General features: G+C 47.1%; 1 protein-coding gene across 12 annotated transcripts in view; it reads right to left on the bottom strand.

The window, feature by feature from the left end:
• Positions 1-20,922, bottom strand: part of LOC133116186 (peripheral plasma membrane protein CASK-like) — a 195,707-nt gene extending 174,785 nt beyond the window's left edge. For 2 of the 12 annotated variants that reach the window (XM_061225485.1, XM_061225490.1), the window contains exon 1: positions 19,990-20,919. In XM_061225485.1, coding sequence (XP_061081469.1) covers positions 19,990-20,048 — 59 coding nt within the window. In that variant the 5' untranslated portion in view covers positions 20,049-20,919. Of the gene's footprint in view, positions 1-19,989 lie in introns of all 12 variants that reach the window. The other 10 variants (XM_061225489.1, XM_061225497.1, XM_061225484.1 and 7 more) reach the window with 7 other exon arrangements.
• Positions 20,923-22,971: the final 2,049 nt, after the last annotated feature.

The raw sequence follows: 22,971 nt of genomic DNA, 5'->3' as shown, positions 1-22,971 counted from the left end.
GGAGAGAGATGGAGAGAGAGAGAAACAGAGAGAAAGAGAGAGAGGGAGAGAGGGGGGAGAGAGAGAGAGAGAGAGAGAGAGAGAGAGAGAGAGAATAGTGCCCTTCTCTCTCCCTTCCTCAGAGGCGACTGGGCTATTTCTGCCCATGAAAACGGAGAATAAGCACATTGTAAGTGTGTCTCCGCGGCCCTCAGGTGGGTGTCAGCCGTCAGACGGGGGGGGGGGGGGCACTCTAATCGGTCCTGACAGGGGGGGGGTTGTGGGGTTGCCGGGACAACGGAGCGGAGGCAGGAAGGTGCCCGCAGACATAACCGGGACAGCGACCGTCACCGAAAGACCTGTCAATCACACCGCAGGCTTGTCAATCACGCCGCTCCTGCCCGAGCCGGAGACCAGCTTCAGCCAACGGCTCCGTCAGGGAGCTCAGTCTCCTCCAGGGCAAATGGTAAACGGTTGCCATGTATATAGCGCCTTTATCCAAAGCGCTGTACAATTCATGCTTCTCATTCACCCATTCATACACACTCACACACCAACGGCAATTGGCTGCCATGCAAGGCACCGACCAGCTCATCAGGAGCATTTTAGGGGTTAGGTGTCTTGCTCAGGGACACTTCGACACACCCAGGGCGGGATCGAACCGGCAACCCTCCGACTGCCAGACGACTGCTCTTACCACCTGAGCCAATGTGGCCCCAGCAGCAGTTAAACTGCAGTTGCTCAGTCTGGAAAAGCCCCTCCCGATTCAGGAGGCTTTAATCTTCACCCCGAGTTCTCCTTTAACCCTGCCAAGTCCCAAGCCCAATATGACATGGCTCCATCAAAATCACACGGGGTTTTGGCTTTGGTTGAGAATTTAGTAGGGTTTTAATAGGGGCTCAAAACAATAGCATGGCGGCCATTTTGATCGGTTGTACAGGTATAAGGCTGAGCGTGCCATACGGCATTCTCGGGACTGAAAGGGTTAACGCCGACCGGGTGCAAAGGGCACTCCGGTGTTCTGGCGGATAATAATTTCTCCCGCCGGCCCGTAATAGCCTGCACCCTCCCGACCTTTAAGGTGCAATTAACAACGGTGGAGAAGCCGTGTGAAACGGCGTGCCGCACTCCTACGCACGTCCAGACGACCGCGGCGAGGCAACTCTCCCGACCGCAGTTGAGCGGATGCAGGAGTCTTTCTAAATTGGTGTTAATTGCAGTTTAACTGCCGCACGGATTCCGGCGTCGCAGCAGCGCGGTAAATCAACAGCGTTTACCGCACGAGTTCAGCTCCGCTCTGTATTCTACACGGGCAGGAAACGAGACAGCCCACAACCATACGGACCCAAGTCCAGGACCCACAGCGTTTCTTCTGGAAGGTTCTTCTGACCGAGGGGGCTTAACCCGGGGGTGGGGCGCCCTGACAAAATAAACCCTTTGATCGGAAACCAGTAATTACAGTAAAATCAGCCTACTCCCCAGGCAAGCGTTTGGAATACACGAGTACGGGGTTATTGCTTTTCATATTGGAGACTTTTTTTTTCTTCTTTTTTTTTTCCCAGAAAACCTAAAAATGTTGTTAAAATACTTTCAAACAGGGACAAATACTGCACGTAGACATTCAAGTGAAAGAGAGGCAGCCTTAAGAACTGAGTCATCAAACTCACAGCCCTGCGAGCCCATTATAAAGATTGGTTTTCAATGATATCGCTGCATCTACCAGCTCCTCTAAAACCCAAGTGAAGCAGGGTAGCAGGCCAGCGTCAAATACGCGATCGTTTTGGATTCAGATACTTTTCTATGGTCGACTACTCTCGTCTATTGAGCCAACCGAGAGGATCAGAAGGGCGGGGTTTGCACTTTTTGAGAGTAATTAATTAGTTCAAATACACCAGAAACGCTCAGTAAGGCGTAGAAAAGCATTTGAATTAGAAACGATGACATATTTGACCCAGGCCTGACACTGTAGGTCACTGAGACTACAGTAAGATCCAAAAAGATCAGTCGCATAATTTGCCTGTAAAAGCAGGATGGCGAAGGGAAACTGGCTGTGCTCTCGCATGGGTCCTGACCTCCGGCAGCCGCTCTGGGCAGAGCCGTAATGGCGGACGAAGATAAGGCCCAGGACAGTGTGGGACGCTAAGCCTGAGCAACGCCTTGAGTCAGGCACAGTGCAGTGGCACACACACACACACACCGGCATATGACGGAGGGGACCGGGCTCTCCATCATGAAGGACTGCGGACCTACTCTCTTCTAGAGGCTTCCGTCATACGGATCCACATTACAGTGCAAATGCAAGGGTCAGCGTGAGGCAGGCTCAATTAAAAAAACAAAAACATATTGGCGACACTGGCTCAGGTGGTAAGAGCGGTCGTCTGGCAGTCGGAGGGTTGCCGGTTCGATCCCCACCCTGGGTGTGTCGAAGTGTCCCTGAGCAAAGACACCTATCCCCTAAATGCTCCTGACAAGCAGGTTGGTGCCTTGCATGGCAGACAATCGCCGTTGGTGTGTGTGTGTGTGTGTGTGTGTATGAATGAATGGGTGAATGAGAAGCATCAATTGTACAGTGCTTTGGATAAACGCGCTATACGAATGCCAACCATTTACATATTTCTACTCCCAGCAATGAAATGAGCAGGTTTGTTAATGGCAACTAATTTCCCATTTTTAAATTTTTATATTTTAATATACCCACTTTGCTGATTGAATGGTCCTCTTTGGAGAAAATGTTATATATAGGACCAATAGAAGTCTTTTTCTTTCCATATCATTGAGCAAGTTTTATCCAAAAAGTATCTTCCAACCAGCAGAGCAGAGGATAACAGGCTGGTGTGCACTGACCCAGACACACCCACTGCCTACTTCTGCTCTTCACCTGGGGCTGAAACAACAGGCCGATACAAAGGCCCGCTGAACCGCTCCGAAATAACTGATCTATGGCCAAGCAATTGATTTTCCTGGACTGAAATGTCTTTTTCCAAGACTGAAATCTCCTGCCAGACTTCAGTGGGATCACGCTGAATTGATACATGTTGAATGATGACAGCCGAAAAGGGATAGTAAACTGAACCTGCCCATTTCCCTTCAAAGGATGACAAGATGAGTAAAAACATTTGTCATAAAACATCACACATGGAAAAACAAAGAATAATAATAAAAGAAAGAAAGAAAACAGTAATGCGTTTGAAGACAGATGAAAAGAATCTGCCCGTCCGTCTAAAGACACTGACACTGAGTCCCACCTCCGTCATCCTTTGACGAGTAGATTTTTGGAATGCTTCTTCAACATTCTAATGCGGCGTTCTAGAACCCCCATTGCGCTCTCAGCCGTCAGCGAAGTGATTGTGACATCATCAGCATTAGAACGTACAGCTAAGAACACGTCTGTGATCGCGCCTCTTAAACGGGGTGAAGCAAGCTCTCTGTGTTCTCCGTCCATGGTAATCTAGCTTAGCCTGCATCAGGCAACCAAACTACTCCACAAGGAGGAGGACCCGGGACCAAGGTGCCATGTTGGCATCGTCCGGCGGAGATCCAGCCAGAGTAATCAAGGGAAAGACAACGGCTCACACTCAGGAAGCTGCCACCAGAGCCTCGGCCCCACCAGTAAACACAGAGGCTCTTTATCTGAAGAGGGAAGGTGGAGACTGCAAATATTTGAACGGGCCATGTAAATACAACGGCGTGCGCCTGAGAGCCAGCACTTCTTCGTGTCGCCAACGACTTGAGAATCGCGGTGTTGGCTCGGGCGTCTCCCAGACGACGCAGGGAAAACAAACACTCAAAACGACTCAAAAGCAGCTGCCTCCACCCCAAGGGTCCGTATTTGATGTGGCGAATTTCAGCTCTTCCCGTTCACCGCAAACCCACGTTTGTGTAATCTTCAGTTGGTTTTCCGCTGCCTTAAAAAACCCGCTTCTCACCTCGGCTGAACTGAGGCTGAGGCAAGGCTGACTGACGATCACACAAGAATGAAACCAGAATCTGTCAATCAAACAGGGCAATGTGCTTATCAGTGTTGAGTTTTTTTTTTTTTTTTCTCGTCAATTACTTTTCTGATCGCTCTTCATTTGCATTTGCTTTGAGCCAACACCGTTTCTTCCTGCCTTTAAACTCCAACTCCCAGAAGTCTCTGAAATGCAATCAATGATGTCACAAAGGCAATCCGCAGGCCAGTGACACTGCTTTGGCTTCGGTCACTGGAGGAAGATGAGCCGAGGCGCCAGGACTCCACAGCGCCACCAGCAGGCAGCAGCCATAACAACAGCACTGATGAAATTCCAGAATAGCATTTTTCAACCACAGCACTCCAATGTGCCCTGTGAAAAATCTTTTTATTTTTATGTTTTTTAAAATAAATAAAGAGTTCAAATTAATCGTAAACACTTTACAATAAGGTTCCGTGAATTGGCATGAACTAATGTATTTGTTAACTAACTAAAATTAGGACGTTAATCTGTACAGCTCAGTTAATGCATTTGCCATCATTAATTCATGTTATCAACTACAATTAGTTCTTTCCAATTCATAATGGAATGAAAAAGTGAATGAATTTGTTAATGTTTAACCAATTATAAGTTCGTCCTACGCTTTGCTAATGTATATCATGCAATAAATATGTTAGTTAGTTGATAAAGAATGCAACAAACTAATGAAAAGTGAAGTTAAGTTAAAATTAAATAAACTTAAATGAACAAATGTCATTCACAGAAGGCAAAATAAATGCCATTAATATGCATCTCAGTGACTTAAACCCCAGAAGGAACATTTACATCATCAGTCCTCTGGCAGTCGGAGGGTTTGCCGGTTCAATTCCGCCCTGGGTGTGTCGAAGTGTCCCTGAGCAAGACACAGAACCCCCAAATGCTCCTGATGAGCTGGTTGGTGTGTGAGTGCATGCGAATGGGTGAATGAGAAGCCTCAATTGTACAGCGCTTTAGATAAAGACGCTATATAAATGCCAACCATTTGCCATTTACATTAACGTCAGTGCGTGGCTGGCTTTTGGGAGTGGTGTGCTAACTGGGCCGGAGCACCGCGGGGGGGAGAAGGGCGGGGAAACGGTGTTCTGGAGGACCACCCCGGGGCCACGACTACCCCACACAACGCTCAGCCCCTCCCACTCCCACTATCAGGGGGAGGGGCATGTGTGTGCTCCGCCCACTCTTCCTGGTCCAGCTCGACGGAGAAAGGGGTGGGGGGTGGGGGTGAGGCAGGATGCTGGGAACCATGGCAACCACAGCAGGCAGGAGAGGAAGAGGAGGAGGAGGAGGAGGAGGAGGAGGAAGGGATCTCAGGTTTCAGCTGACGGACTGAAGCAAAACCTCCCAATCCCAGCAGCAGCAGTGCAGCAAACAGGGAGCTGCCCGCCCAACTGAGAACGCGCCCACAACGCCGCTGCAACGTCGCGGCAATGTTAACAACACTGACAGAACGTTTCAGCAACACTGTGAGAACACATTGTGCGCATTCTCCCGGGCAGTCAGCCACACCTTCAGAAAAAGACCGCATCAACCCTGCTCCACCACTCTCTCCCCTCTCTCTCATTTTCACTGTTACCCTAATGGGGCGAACACAAACAGAGCATTCCATACAGACTGGTTCTCTCTGTCAGCTGAAATATCATCATCACACACACCCCCCCCACCCCCCCCACCCCCCAACATAAATGGGCCAACCCCCATGGGTTGTGCCGGAAAATATGGCAGGAATGCACAACACGGCAGGCATGGAAATGCGGAGAGCCCCAGAGAGACTGGAGGAGAGGAGGGTTTGGGGGTGGAGGTATTATCCGTGCACAGACGGGGCTGCAGCGTCGCACCGGGAGAGGGAATCCGAGCGAACGAGGCCTCGGATCTCATTACATCGTTTACGGGTTCCCACTAAAAATTTTAAAGGCACAGAGTTTTCCTGCAAATTAGCGACAAACGCTGGCGGGATTTGTTGACAAGCGTCGGGAGGTTTGCATGAATTTGTACCACTCTCCGTCTCTCTATCTCTCCCTCCCTCTCTCTCTCTCTCTCCCTCATCTGAAGGTTTGTCAGTATCTCCAGTCAGGGCCAAATGCTGTGCAAACGGTAATTACCGCCCCGGGTTCTTGTTCCTCTCCGAAGCGATAATGCACGGTTACGTTAGCCACAAAAACGGTTTTAGGACGCACATTAGTTTTGATCACGACAACGCGAGAACGATAAAGATCCATCCACGACGGCCGGTTTCTGGCAAACGGCGCAGGAGAAATGCAGGCCGCGGCAGCACATCGCCGACGCGACTAAACAAGACAGACGGCAACGACGCAAACCAGCCCGCCCAGGAGTAAAGCACGTATTTCAACTGACAAACATTACCCCGCGCAGAACACCCGGCGTTGTGCGCTCCCGATGCTAAACGCCTCGCGCTGCTCTGCCGGGGTGCGTTTTTAAGCACACGGTGCGATGTGGCATTACAGCCCCGAATACTGGCCCTGAGACTGATGGGAAATGCCCTCCCAGAATACTAGCCCAGTGTGCTGAGGTAAAAAAAAAAAAAAATCTGGCTTTATTAGCCTTTGTACCCTTGAGGAAGGTGCTTAACCTGAATTGCTTCAGTAAATATCCAGCGGTAAAAATGGATTGTATGTAAAGAAAGCTCGATAAGGGCACCTGGTTAAATAAATGCTGTAATGCAAATATATAACACTCTTCTTCTGTGGTTTTTTTTTGCGGTCCAAGTACAAGCCTGAGAAATCCAAACTCGGGAAGCCACGGGAAATCCTTCGCGCCGACGGTGAAGCGGTAATTGGCGCAGACTCCCGAGGCGTTCCGTAATCCGTGCCGCTCGGAGGGCATGGCACGCCAGATCTGGGTGAGGTCGCGCAGTCGATTTGTTCCTAAAACAATGGCCTTTTCCCCCCCCATCGACGCGGGTTCCTCCACTATCTCCACACGGGCCCCGTTTACAGAGGGGCGAGGAGCCAACGCCGTACTTATCCATGTGACATACACAAGCAGCCTCCCCATTCAACACGCCACAGGGCATTTACACAATTTGTAATAAAAAAAACCCATTATGCCTCCGGCTTATTGTACAATGCTTTCCGATCCCTCGGATCAACCCGGAATTGCGCACACAGCAGCATTCCTCCCCAAGCTCCTTTCCCGTACGGAAACTGACAAACTGACAAGGCGGCCTGTAGCATAGTGGCTAAGGTAAATGACTGGGACAGGCAAGGTCGGTGGTTCTAATCCCGGTGTAGCCACTATAAGATCCGCACAGCCGTTGGGCCCTTGAGCAAGGCCCTTAACCCTGCATTGCTCCAGGGGAGGATTGTCTCCTGCTTAGTCTAATCAACTGTCAACTCTGGATAAGAGCGTCTGCCAGATGCCAGTAATGTAAAACAGCCTCAGTCAGCACACGGAGCAGAGAGAGGCGGTCGAGCAGGCCGCCAGACGGTTATCAGAAGCCCACTCCGCTAACCCGGGGAGAACCGGCCGGACGCCGACTGGGCCAGGGGGGAGACGCACACAGTGCTCACTCCAGTCTCTTCATTCATCCATCGCCATCTCCTCGGTCCTCCCCTGACCTGGGAATTCACTGAGGTCCACCATCTTTTAAGGACATTCCAAACCCCTTAGATTCTCCTTGAAGGAGCTAGGAGGCTCCCGAAGGACCCTTAAGGAGGGAAACATGAGCACATCCTTTGCGGAAGTATTTGCCTAATACACATTTCCTCGCTTCCTTTCCTTGCGTCCTCTGACGAGTGGAGCTAGGAGTGAGGAAAGGAAACAAGGAAAGGAAGCAAGGAAAGGAAGCAAGGAGATAAGCGACTGGGAAGAGCCCACGGAGGACACAGGCCTAGGCCGGATTCAAACACAGAACAACGAAATACTCGCGCACTGAACAGAGGCTACTCGAGGGTAGCGCTTTCCTATATAGCCTGTGAACGCGGTTCAGTTCCGTTTTGGTTTGGTGTGTTCATCTATCCTTCCTTGTATCTCTCCGCTTCTTGCGCGTCACAAATTTAGTCTGGAAATGCCTCCCTCCAGGGAAGACCGCACGGCGAGGGAAGAGCGTTAAAGTGGAACGGAACCCAGGCCCGGTTGGGACTCCGTAAAGTCTAAAGTCCTCAAAAGCGGCGTATGTCTTCGGCCCGGTGCGGAGGTCGCGACCTCATTGCCACGGTTACGTCAGTATTTATTCCCCTCGGAGGAGAAGAGGGTGCGGTCAGGGCCTCAGTCGTCGGCGAGCTTTTCAAATTTGGACCAGGCACGGCACGCTGCTCGAGCCCTGATTATTCACAGAGAATTTCTCATTATGTTGGTTTGGGAAAATGCAGTCCTGATAACAGCACAGCCGTGCCACTGGCAGGAGAATTTTATTACTCCTATGAATAAATAAAAAGCTATCCTAGAATAATGTTTACATTAAACGTAATGCGCTCGTAAACATGTCCGAAATGTTTTCTGGGAAAATTGAGAAACCTGAACACACGCGCACACACACACACACACACACGCACACAAACTTTCCAGTACAATATGAACTCATTTAATAAGTGTAATTTCTCCTTAAAAAACACTTAATGAAGAAAAACTTTTTTCACCTCTTTAAAGCTTTCAAAAAGGCTGAGTTTAAGAGTATTCCATTTCGGTTCTGCGTCCTCTGATCACCCCCAGAGACGAGGAAAACAAATTTACCCCGCCCCCACCTGTTACTCACAGGAAATGGGAACTGAATACCCGGAGGACTGCAGCCAAACAGTCTTCACATTCAGGGTTAACCTGACGTTACTCCTCCAGGCACTCTCAATACATCAACACATATGGAGAGGGAAAGGGCAAAATGCCAGAAAATCTGCCTCTTGCCCCCCCCCCCCCCCCCCCCCATCCACCTAAAACACGCACAAACACACAGACATACACACACACACACACAGACAGACAGACACACACACATGGAGACACACAGATATACACACACACACAAACACTCAGACATACACACACACAGACACACACACACAGACACACACACACAGACACACACACACAGACACACACACACAGACAGACATACACACACAGACAGACATACACACACAGACAGACATACACACACAGACATACACACACTCACACAGACACAGACACAGACACAGACACAGACACAGACACAGACACAGACACAGACACAGACACAGACACAGACACACTCAGACATACACACACACAAACACACAGACGTACACACAGAGACACACAGAGACACACAGAGACACACAGAGACACACACACACAAACACACAGACATACACAAACACACAGACATACACACGCAGAGACACACAGAGACACACAGAGACACACAGAGACACACAGAGACACACAGAGACACACAGAGACACACACTTTTAGGTTTAGTATTTTGAACCCTGTAAGAAAAGGCAGCCATTGGACAGGGCAAGGGGCACAGTGAGTGCCTTTCTTCAGCGCGTGAGCCAATATTGGCGTGAAACAACTCAATTTGCAGCAGCTGCACGGTGTCTCGAGGGGGAGGCTGCTCTATCAGAGCTGGTATCTGAGCCGGAGGGAGGGGGAGGCTGCTCTATCGGAGCTGGTGTCTGAGCCGGAGGGAGGGGGGGGTCACCGGTGTGGTGCGAGACACACAACGCAATCAACATCCATCTCTCCATGTGCGAGGACAGGCTGCCCTAAACCCCCTCTTCCTCTTCCTCCTCTTCCTCTTCATCCTCCTCCTCCTCCTCCTCTTCCTCCTACCGCCACAACCGCAAAGATGCCTCTGAGTTCTCTGTTTTTATTACCCCCCACCCCCACCCCAGCTCCGAGTCTGGAGTCAAGCTTAGCGATCCATGTACAGATGATTCAAGGTCATTACACTAATCTGATTTAAGGAGGCTGGCAGACAGAATAATTGCTGTATGCAATATTCTCACCACCCCCCCCCCCCCCACCCCACCCGCCACCCTTCTCTGCGGGTAAGCTTACATACTACATCTCTAAAGCACTGATAGGCCACAGGGATTAATTCATGCGTGGAATTAACATACACTTATTAAAACATGCCGTCCAGTGCAAACGGTTAAATAAAATATTTGTGAAAAATTCACAAAAACAGGTATTTCCCATAATTCCCTCCATTTTCACAATTTTCACTTAATTTTATTGGAGCAAAGAAGAAAGTCACGCGGCAATGATTAAACTTGTGTTATCGGCTAAGAACAGAAACGAGAGAGAAAGGCTTTAACGCTCGTTCATAGAAAGAGTTTTTTACCGGTTTAACTCGCGTTACGTAACGTAGCCAGGAGGGAGAATCCCGGTATCAGAGCAACAAATGAGGGATCGCTGAACACAGGTGAAGCTCACCTGAGACACGTACACAACACAACCCTTCATGAGCACGGCTTCAACAGCCAGGGCAAGGTCACGAGGTCGAACCCAGGCAATCACGGGAAACCCCCTGTACCGCACGCACGCAGACACAGACACAGACACAGACACAGACACAGACACAGACACAGACGCGCACACGCGGACACGCACGCTCGCACGCACGCACGCACAGCTGTGTTATCACAGTGACCACTTGTAGCTTGACCCCCTCCCTCTGACCTGAATTCAATTGAAACATAACACATCCAGTAACCCGCCCCCCCACCCCCCCCCGCCCACCCCACCCAGAGGAAAAACAAGGAGGACCTCGAGATAAAGGGATGCAAATCACCCACCCCAACCCCAAAGAATCATTCAGACCAAGACTCACGAGTCACGAGTGATTGTACCATCCATAAGCGCACACTCTTATGCAGGGTGATTGGACATCACAGGCAGGCTTATGGAGCGGGATATTTCATACGGAGCCGTTCGGCTGCATGTGGTCGTTTGGACTCTCATTGAATTTCCGCAGGTATACCTGACCCCGACGCCACAAATGTCAGAGAAATATAACACTTCTCTAAAAGGTCAGATGAAAATGGTGCAGTTTAGAATTATATACCGCCAACTTTTCAGAAACACATTTCTCATTATCCCAAGCAACCCGTTTCATGCTGCTGCTACCGCTAGAATGGAACATTTTGCACCATTCGGTCTAAAGATCAGTAATTGCTGATTATGGCCAACTGAATAGTGGCACAGTCAATTTCTATTCACATCGACAGCACTGAGATTGCCCAAAGACCAATTAGCGTTTGAATGTTATCTGAGATGCGTTTAAATATTGCCAAAACAACAATTCTGTGTTAAAACAGTGTTACAAGACCATTGTAAACCCCTTCCTATCACTGAAAAAGCCTCACTGACATGTTGACTCACCCCCTGCCTGTATTTACAGTCCTTGAATTCGGGTTTCAAAATATACAGTTGACAGACCAACACAGACCGAACATTGTATAGCTGTACGATAATCCAAGCTCATTGGTTGAAAACTGGTTCCAACTGCCACAGCCAATGGCGTTTCAACATCAGCGCGTTCACACAAAAGGGCTGGGATAAACAGAGTTGTGGTTTGACGGTGTTTGTTGCAGCAGTTCCTCTGTTGACTGTCAGAAGTCCATAATTACCCATTGTCCCTTTAAAATAGCATGTATCCAAAAACACCATCATTCTTTCTCCATCACCTGCTATCAAATAGCAAATCTGCACAGGTGGTGCCTAATGCAACTGGCACTGAACCAGTGAACAAAACCCTTAAATAGGTCTCCATTACATAACAGCTTCAGCAGTAACTAATATTCAGCCGCCCACATTTAACAGGACGGCCACGAATAACGACATTCGCTGAAATCCAGACAGTGAAGTGACCTGGAATGATCGCAACACAGTTCTCTCAGCACAACTGAAGGGCTAGGTATGCTAATAAGGCAAAGGGACTAATATATCGGCTGTATGTTGCCTAATTGTTTATGACAGCCCGTGGAACAAAGTTATGAAGAGGTTACGGGAAGCCGAACGCAGAGAAAAGGAAAAGTGCAAAACAAATTAATAGATGAAGGATCCATCGGCGGAAATTAGCCAGGGCAACCCTTCATCACATCCTGGCACAGTAAAGTGTTATTTACCACAGCGGTTACCGTAGCGATCAGGGCTCCATTCCACAAGGTAGGATCACGGAGCTCACTGGATACCTGCACCGGGTAAAACCGGGTAAAACCGAGTAAAACCTGGAACCGGCCCTAATATGGAACACGGATTGGAGTAGAAAGAACTGCTCCGGGTTTTAACTCAATGCCGTTACCCATCGACTTCAGCAATCCTGCCGTGTGAAATACCCCACAGAAAGAGGCCCGGTAAGATGTCCCAGAGTCCGTTGTTGGTCAGCCATTGTTAGTGTGTGGTTCATGTAGTTCTTCCCCATTTCTTGAATGAAATATTAACCATTGTGGTGGGGTCACGCAAATGGGGAAAAAGGGAAACGAAAGTGCAAAAGGGCAGCCGAGCTAAATCTGAGACGACTTTTAAAATCCAAAGTAATCAAGTCAACACATGGCTTTGCTCTGGTTTTATACAATGACAGCTGTTCCTTCAAAAAACGAGTCCAACTTAACTTGTGCAGTCCACTATACCGCGCTATATAACGGCCACGGTGCTGAAATGGATATCGAATTTCAAACTGAAATCAATTCAGGCAAACAAGAGACTGATTATCACCTCACTTCCACAAAACAGCACATGCGTATATTACATTACATTACATGTCATTAGACAGGAGACAACCCCCCCCCAGAGCAATGTGGGCTTAGGGGCCTTGCTCAAGGGCCCAACAGCTACGCTCAAGGGCCGTGGCTACCCCGGGGATGGACCCAGCGACCTTGCAGGTCCCAGTCATGTATCTCGTATATGCTACAGGCCGCACATTCACAGGGCTGACTCCCATAGACGGCTGAGAGGATCTGGAATGGAGATCAGCTGAGCTTTGGCCGGCCGGTCTATGGCTTTGCCTCGGAGAATCAGCGACGGATCTTTCCCACAGCCTGACCCTTATAAACACACCGCATACTATTCCTCACCACAGTGACGAAAATATCTCCCAGCCATTTATACCCGAATAAGGCAGTTTACCTCCATACTAATGTGCATTCTTCACAAAAGAGTTCTGACCCTCAACACTTTTGTGCGTGTAAACAAGTTGAGACACTTGCTGTGAAATACACAGCACACAAAACACAGACATCAACAGAAACAGGAATCAACAACAAAATAATATAAATACGGCGTTGGGCTCTGTTGCCTTCTGGGAATAATATAGCCACTTCCCATTTTATCACGTCCATTTGGACACTGATGCTGTGCACATCTGAAGACAGGGTCAATGTTCTTTAAATACACTGTTGTATTTTCAGATCAAGAGTTCTTGAGCATCGTTCCACATAGAAATAGCAGGTGGTCGTTCTGAGGATGAGACTATAATTCTACATTTTTGAGGGGGATACTTTAATACAGGTCCTAAGACATAGTCTTGAAACCTAATAATGGCTATGGGTCTGGAAGAGCTGGGACCACTAAAAAACTATGCTATGCAAGAACGGGGGAAAAATAACCACAGAATTTTGGAGCTTTTACTATAAATAATCACGGAGTAGCAGGGTAGGCGGTGGTTTCCTTGGCAAAACGTCCACTTTAAATTGCTAGGTTCCTGCGAGCAATACACACCGGCTGTCATGCGTTCTGGCAGACCGAGAGGAAATTAGTTTCTTCTAAAGGTTCACCAAAAGGCAGAACATTTATTTAAAAATAAATAAATAAATGACTAGCCGAACGACTTTGGCAGTCTCCTCTGTGGCATGTCAGGAAGCCTGGAGCTATTTTCATCTCTGAACACACACAGGATAATACAACAGCCACACGGAGATGCTGATTCGGGAAGCGCTGGTGAAATCGGTGTGCCGTTGTACAGGCGTTCATGAACAGGGCAGAGCATATGCTGGAGGATTAACCCTACCGCCCCATTCAGTTCCTTCCACTGAACAGTTCTGCTCAAACTGAATTTTAAAAATGGTAAATGGCAAATGGTTGGCATTTATATAGTGCCTTTATCCAAAGCGCTGTACAATTGATGCTTCTCATTCACCCATTCACACACATACTCGCACATCAACGGCGATTGGCTGCCATGCAAGGCACCAACCAGCCCGTCTGGAGCAATTCGGGGCTAGATGTCTTGCTTAGGGTCACTTCGACACACTCAAGGCGGGGAATTGAACCAGCAACCTGAGCCAAAGTACGGCAAATTAATTAGAATAATTTGATTTTGTATGTCTGATAACGGAAAGCCAAGTTTATTCTGACGCGGTTGATAATACTATATTGTTGTTTTCTGAACAGGAGTGGAATTTCTTAATACCGTCGTCCATGGCCTCCAGGACCAGTGGTGAAGGCCACATTTATACTGATATCACCACTGCCAGTGCTGTAGTCAAGCACGAAGCCATTATCAGCTGCTTCTTTTCCGACATGAGTCAGAGGAAGACATGCCATAAGCAGCCGCACCAGCAGGGGTCACTAACGAGCCAAGGGACACAACCCCCAGTCAAACAACACCCTCAATTAAGTCCCTACAGAAATGTTAGGCAAAGCAGCATTTTCGTACTAAAACCAAAGCTTTTTTTTATATTAGACTTGCTTATTCCATTGAATGAATTCATTACGCTTGTGTATACATACCACTTCATATGAAGGCTATAATTATTTTAAAATGGTCTCTGAACTGTGCAATTACTTGGTATTGTATCTTAGTTAGTGTGACTGCGGACTTAGCCACAAGTCCATTGCATTTTTCTCAAGAGACTTCCCGGTCAAAGGTTAAATAAAATAAAGAGCCTCCACTGTTGTTTCACTCCAGGCAGTCCAATCTGGCTGGACTGCCACCAGCGTGTTAATAAAATGCAGTGTGACTAAAATGTAATAAAGTTATTACTCAAACGGGACTGAATTGTACCACACACCGCAAGCATCAGCAAAACATTTCCACTGGCTTTGAGCTTAAGGCCTGACCACATCACTCGGGCTTGGAAGAAAATCGTAAAAAGGTGGCCTTTCGTAAAAAGAGACTTTCCATCGACGTGCGCCAGAGCCTTTGTGAACGCTTCATTCAGGCCGGAAAAAGGGGTCAGAAAGCATCTGCTTTCATCTCTAATTACGGCTCGAGGGTACTGACCCAACAGGGCCCGTCGCACCGGTCCAGCTGGTCCAGCCCGGCGTCCATATTAACCCCGGGGAGGGACGGCCGGGTCAGACAGAACCGATGGGGTTACCGCTCGCCAAAGTGCGAAGATCCGCTACCTCCGTTTAACTCTGACGCGCCCCCTCCTCAACCCAGAACACAACACCAACAGGAAGTGACAAAACCGGCTCGCCGCACGGGGGCAAAGATAAATGACATCATCCGCGATTGTGGAAGATCCGTCCTGACAGCTCCAGTATTTGAGATCAGTCGACTGTTTTATCCCACCGTCAAAGAGAAGCAGAACCCAGCGCAGGAAACGCAGAAGCCATACGTTCTGTGGGCGATGTCACGGGCTCCGACGGCTGGGTCTCTCATAAGAGAGCCCTGCGTAATTACTTTATTATTCACCTTGTTATGATCATTTAGAAAACTTTTTATTCACTTAATTGCCTTCATCGAGACACTCTCCCCGTGTTTATTTTCAAAAGCACTGTAATAATGTATAAGTGGGGAAACTGCAGTACAATGAACTAGCGCTGCTTCGTTTGTTAATTACACGAGGCTGTTCGGCTTTCTGCATGGCATGAGAGCATCAGCGCTAAATTAGTAGATGCGACTTGTTAGTTATTAGTGCATCCAGTGTAATTTTATCATGTTGACGGAAGACGCAATTACACAATGAATAAGCAGGTGTTATCAGTCCCAGGATATTTTGATTTTCAGTTGGGCTAATTCATCACCGGTGGTATGAAAGCCACTGAGCTGTGGTACAGTCGAAGTGCAGCGGTGTGTGATAAAAGTGCTACTTCAGCGTATTTTTATACACGCTCCCAAACAATGGCTTGGAAAAATCCATCTTGTGATTCCTACAACTCCACTTTCCCTTCCCTGGGCGCAGCTCGTTGGGAAGAGGGACCCATGCTTTTCCGCCCCACTTTTCCAGACTAATATTTTATTTTATCCATAATTCTACCATTCTGTAAGGTTATTGCTTAAAGGAGGAATATTATGATGACAAATTACGTTAAAAGTGCACCTAATCTTAGCAGAACTTAATGAACTTTTACTGCCCGAGTACCAATTAGAGTAAAAACATAAACTACAATATTAATTTAAATAATAGACCATATTGACGCTAGATTAAAAATACTGCTCTGATTTTCACCACGATCATTAGAATTACTGTAGTGGCTCGACAATGCAATTAAGAGCTAACGGACATCATCGCTTTATTAGCAAGGCTTCCATGTGGGACGTCTCCGATCACATGACAACCCAAAAAGAGCAGCACAATGTTCCGTGTACACTGGTGGGCGGCTAGCGTGCGTGTGCTCGTTAGCATCCTACCCACCTTACCCCTGCGATTCCAATAGTACGCACAAAAACTTGTGCCACTTTATAATCAAACTGCCATCGGATGATTGATGCTTATTGATGATTGATCCCTTCATCACGTAATGGAAGCCTTTTTCATACTTTGTTGCTTTACACAAACAGCCACACAGAGTCTATCGTTCAAAAAGAGTCTCAGAATCAATCGGACATCTGTCTCAGTCTCCCAGGTTGTCTCACCTCAGGGCGTTTTGTTCTGTAATCTTTCTCCCGGGCCTGGGGAAGCGGATGTCACGGGCGGGTGCGTGAGAGAGAACGGGCTCGCCGAACCGGCAGCTGAGACACGGCAGGTGTGTCACGCCACCTCACCCCTCAGTCCTCTCCAGGCAGGGGGGGTGAAACACAGCCTCTCGCACGCTGCCTCCGGACACCAGAGAGGCACCATCAGCACACCACTCTAACATCTGGCTGATCACATTTGTATTTGCGTTGTGTTTTTTGACGTTATTCCACACATAGCCACTATTTTTTCTTTATGCATTTCTTGACTTGTTTATTGTACATTTCTTTTTAACGTAAAGCACTTTGGGCTGCAGTTAGTCGTATAAAAATGAGTGACGATAATTCTAAAAAGTGTTTAATATAATTGTTATTGTTGTTGTTATTATTATTAATATCGTTATTACCTGCCCTGTCACCAGAAAATGTAAAACTGTCCACACATTATTGTCTCCCCACACAGAGCCAGGGCCTTTCCAGGCCAGCCCCGCACAAGCAGACAATTTGATCCGCGCGACCGAACGGGATCCTGCAGGACGTGAACGGATGTGCATCGCCGCGGGACAGGCTGTTCTCGGCGCCTGGTGATGATGTCACAGCTGTGATGTCACAGCCAGGGCAGGCGGCAGGCGTCCAGCCTCAGCACATTAAGAGCAGAGCCCTGGAGACACAGCGTCTCTCTGTGCCAGCACACCACAGGCCCCCAGGCCCAGCCTCCTCATAACAACACACGGCCGCCGTGGGCAAAAAAAACACTCCCATTTTCCGTGCGGTCGATGACGTGAAACCAAACTTTTTTTTTTTTTTGCAAAGGCTGAAAGTAGCCAAGGCAGCCTGTAGCGTAGTGCTTGAGGTACATGACTGGGACACGCAAGGTCGGTGGTTCGAACCCCAGTGTAGCCACAATAAGATCCGCACAGCCGTTGGGCCCTTGAGCGAGGCCCTTAACCCCGCATTGCTCCAGGGGAGGATTGTCTCCTGCTTAGTCTGATCAACTGTACGTCGCTCTGGATAAGAGCGTCTGCCATAATGCCAATAATGTAATGTAATGTCATGTCATGTAATGTGACTCCATCGTGCAAGTGGACAGAACCATATGGCACCCCGTTACTGAAAACAAGCAAGCAGGCACAAAGCAGCCATTTCATATAAATTATTAATGATAAATGAGAATAAAATGTTTTGCAGCCTGGTGCTGTTGCATTGCTCACATGTTTGGTGATTTCTGTAATATTTGAATATTTTTTTTCTCCAGTGAGAAATACAGATACACTTCACTCCCATTCCTTGTATTATGTTTGACCAAACTGAAGGTAAAAGGGCTCAGTTCACAATGTAGCCAATCTTTCTGAATGTACAAAAAACATCATACAGATAAGTGCTGGTGATGCCTCAAATACTTACACACCACCGTGACAGCAATTCAAGTTTTTAATACTTACTAATAAGGTTTGTGTCTCTTAGTGTAGGACTTCAAAATCAGTGTCGCAAAGTAAACAACCAGATTTTCACACGCAATAAAAACAAGTCTGTGCTGATTTCAAGTTGCAAATGCCTCCAGAACTCAACGTGCCCTAAGCCATCAACTCCACAGGGACAGCGCACAGCTCCTTCAAGTTTTCAAAGGGAAATGATTGTGTGTGTGCTCTCTCTCGCGCTTTCTCTCTCAAACACACACACCCACACACCCTAGGTGACGTGAACCCTCATTCACATAAACAGATGTGTACCCTTAGGTTATGGCCGTTTCATTCGTCCCGTCCCATAAAGACGCAGCTGCCATATAACCCCAGTTTAACATCAACAACGCCAGCAAATGGCGCAGGGTTCAACTCTATTCCATTTTCAATTCACAAAATGAACAGGCAAAGTGTAATTCACAAATAAAAAATAAAAATAAAAAAAACACACCAATAATCAGGATTTTTCAATTCATGAATTTAATTTGAATTCAGTCTGTGAATGGACAGAATTAAAAACAGAACTTCACATTCAACTGATGTGCACTGACGGTTCAATATCACCCCTCCGCGCTATATTTTAAATTCCATAGCTCTACTGTCTGGCTAACTGAATCAATTTCATAGTTAAGAGTTGATACAGCGTGACGGTTTAAATATCTCTGCGGTTTGTGGACATCAATAATTTGAAAGCTTAGTGATCCAGGGTTAGCTAGTGAGCCAGATTTCAAGTTACCACCATTTACACGAAGGAATTTGCAGATTCCTTTCACGTTCAATCAAGTTGCCGATTCCACTAGCTAAACAAGGTGCAATATTTACTCTCCGATGGGACTCGTTTTGGTAAAACGTTAAATATTTTTAAATTCTCATGTCAATAGTTAGGCTACTGCAAAAATAGTATGACCGCATTAGCCAAGAACACATCAGGTTATCTACATAAACAAATACACCGAACGGGACCTGAGTTTTAAATATCTGTCCAGCAAGACGTTACCATCCCTGGTTTGACCGGTCATCAGACATTGGTGTAGAGGTTAGCTTGAAATGTACAGGTGTAGTCTAACCAAGTCTACAGCTACTCGGCTACTATTTTTCCGCAACAGCGTTTCCAATCTAGTCGCCGGTAGGAATCAAGAAAATGTGCCCCTGGTTAAAAAATAAAACATAATTATTAACCCTCGTTCTCAGCTTGAAAATGTGATTTAAATGGCTTCCCAACTTAAGGATGCGTTGGCTAGAGAGCAAAAGTATGGTCGCTGCGAACTGTAAACGCACTGCAACTAGATGGCAGGTAGCTACCCACCTCTGTCTATTAAAATAGCATTATTTGTATTTGGTAGCCCGACGTGTAGAGCTAGCCAGCTAAATGAATTAGGATACGTAGACGCGTATGTATTCATATTCTCCAAATTCAATAAGGTAACACCTCTGCAAGATGTGAAATATTCGCTTGAACAACGGCTTGCATGCTCTCGCGAATGATGCGATGCATATTGGGTAGACGTTTGCTCCTTTCAGTGCGGAAATGATTTATAACCGGCTACCTAATCGTCTTCCAATGAACTTGATCGATGCGTCGGTCAAGACAGTCATGTTCAATGAACGTGGTGGGCAATGGGCGAACGCCGCGAAAAGCTTCCATTTAGTTGCACATATGGATGCACATACACATGCAAATTTAAAACCAGACCATCATAAACGGCATTATCCAACACGCAGACAGCTTCGTATCATACTGTCATTTGCAACTATAGCCAACAAACAGAGCACTTACTTTCCGATCACCTCGCAGAGCTCGTATACGTCTTCAAACAAAACGTCGTCGTCGGCCATGGTCCAGCAAGAATGGGGAAAGTATCCCCGGGCAATCCGTCCAAAACGTTATATTTTAGATCAAACAAAAGGGCCAAAATATACAGCTAGCCCTGGTCCTCGTATGGGGGGAGGGAGATCAACCAAATGGTCTTTTTGTAAGCTCTCCAAATTCCAATAGGCGGAGAATTCTTGCTTTCCCCTCGGTCCCCTCAAAAGCACTGCCGGAGGTGTAGCTAGCAAGCAAGCTGGCTAGCTATTCCTATTTTGTCCGTTTTTCTCCGGGTCCCCAGCCCCACCTTCTCCTCGTCTCCCGGCTCCTTAATCCTCCGTTGCCAGAAAGCAGTGATTTTCAAACGTTTATTAAACGCCCGCCTCAGTCCTGTGCAGAGTCTGTGTTGTTTCTATTGCTGGATCGATATACGTTTCCTCAAATAATAACTACACCTGTGATGCTCCGGTCGATGCTCTATATTTAACCGGTTAGCTAGATTCAGATGTATTGAAATAACATCAATATTGCACTAGAAATAGCCCATGCATGTTCGAAAAACGAACTCACGCAGAAGCTGCTCAGCTGGTCCCCGCTTTATAAAGCCCTCATGTCTGTTTATTTCCTCGCCCAAAGCCAAGACTTGCTGCGCTCAGGCGTGCCTTGCCTCCGATACTATTAAAATGGATCTCAGATGCTGCTGAAGCTATCTTCACCGTTGCTCTAGATTCCCCCCTCTTCCCCCGTCGCTCCGCTACCGTTCCAGCTTCCAGAAACGCCAGAGACTCCTCCCTCCTCCAAGGTTACGAAACTGGTGCGCTCAGCGCCATAATGGCTCCGTCTGTGCGCGGTCGCATTCGCCCCCGATTGCTGCAACACAGAACGTGGAGGTTTGAGCCAAGATGACGAAAAGGGCGCGCCTTTAGCGTTTTCCGAGATGCGGTTTCCTAAGCGACTTCAGTGAAACCAACTTACCCACACTCCGCCAATCCCAAGTATCAACGAAAAGCTCACCGCGCAGGCGTTGACCAGCGAGACACCTATGGACTGACGTCAGCTTTTTCAACCAAGCTGTTATTGCCACAGATGTTGCTGAGGACGATAACACACTGAGGGTGATATGTCAAACTATTCTGCTTCAGATATATGATGGCCCTGAAGTTAAATAATTACCACACAGGTGTGTTTTCCCTGAGTTAAACAATGTTAAATAAAGAAAGAACACAATGTTAATAACCAGCATTGACCTTTATTACACATTTTATACGTATACAAAATAGTGTACATATATTATATATTATTTAAAATATTATTACAACATTGTGCATTTGACTGACAATGGAAATTTGAAGGTAAGAGAAGACTACATTCCTGAGATGATACAAATGTGAATCAAAAATAAATTAGCGAATGCATTCTCAGGGATAAAATAGAACAGAGATTATCTCTATGACAGCCAGCATCATGGCATTGGTGGTAATCAGCCACGATGCTGATACCCAGAGCATGAGCAAGATGCAAGAATTGCACCTGAATCTTTGACCATATTTCTGCTATTTAAAGCAAGGAAAGTCTTTAAATCTCACCCACATAAGTTTTCTAAAACATCTTTGTAAATTGGTCATAGTAAGCAACCGAACACTTTTCATTCCATTTTCAAATAATCACGAATGAATATTATAACTAATGTTTAATAGTTTTAAAATAGGTTTAAAATCTCCTGGCCCAAAATTGAGGGGTTTTTGGATTCGAGTCCTTACGTTGCCACGGTGATTATAAAGTGTTTTATTTATCTGTTTACACAGAACATTAGAAATGTATCTCAGTAAAACATTGTGAATAGGGAGCTGGGTATATCGGAGGTTTCAGAATCAATGTATCGGGTAAATGATCTCATTAAAATAGGATGAGGCTGGCATGGGTTTCTGTTCCCCGCTGCCCTTCAACAGTTCTAGATCAAGTGCTTTAAATTATTACTGAAGTTATTCCCCTGCTCAGACAGCCTGCCGGCCTTTTATTTATAGGTGTGTGGCTGGCATATTGAATTTTATAGGATTGCGTAATGTTCATATTCAGTGTGAGCAGCAGTCCGTTATCTTCAGTAGTTGTCTCACGGTTGTCGGCCAGAGCACAACACACCCTTCTCCCAGCTCCCTCTTCTCCCTTAAACATTAACCCTTAATTGCACGATGGGTCGTGAAAAACTATCCATCCATCATCTTAACCCATTTATCCTGAACAGGGTCGCAGGGGGGCTGGAGCCTATCCCAGCATACATTGGGCGAAAGGCAGGAATACACCCTGGACAGGTCGCCAGTCCATCGCAGGGCACACACACAATTCACTCACAAACTCATACCTATGGGCAACTTAGACTCTCCAATCAGCCTAACCTGCATGTCTTTGGACTGTGGGAGGAAACCCACACAGACACGGGGAGAACATGCAAACTCCATACAGAGAGGCCCCGGCCGACCGGGATTCAAACCCAGGACCTCCTTGCTGTGAGGCGGCAGTGCTACCCACTGCACCATCCGTGCCACCCTTCGAAGTTTAACCCGTAAAATCACATAAAATAGATTCTGCCATAAAAATCTCCAAAAAGAAAGCTCTTTGGTCGGTCGACCGAATTCACTCATCTCCGTGGAGCGCAGGGACAGGGTGAGCCTGAGTTTTCCTCAGACCATATCCGCTTATAGAGAGTACTAAGGGCGTTCTCGTGAAACCCTTATGGCAGAGTGCGCAATAATGGCCCAATAAACAAGGTTATTGGGGCCCCTGACCTGCCAGCTGACTGGATACAAATTAAGAGCTTGTGTCTTGGCTGCCAGATGGGCATTATGGGTGGATATTTATATTCTCTTGAACTAATAAATGATTTGATGAAAGGGGGTGATCAGTGTTCTGGCCATAGATCAGATCAGATTTATTTTCTGGTTATTTTGTGGTGTT

Source organism: Conger conger, chromosome 17, assembly GCF_963514075.1.
Source record: "Conger conger chromosome 17, fConCon1.1, whole genome shotgun sequence".
NCBI lineage: Eukaryota > Metazoa > Chordata > Actinopteri > Anguilliformes > Congridae > Conger > Conger conger.
Note: the sequence above shows the minus strand (reverse complement) of the source record. Positions and strands in the feature narration are given on the sequence as shown.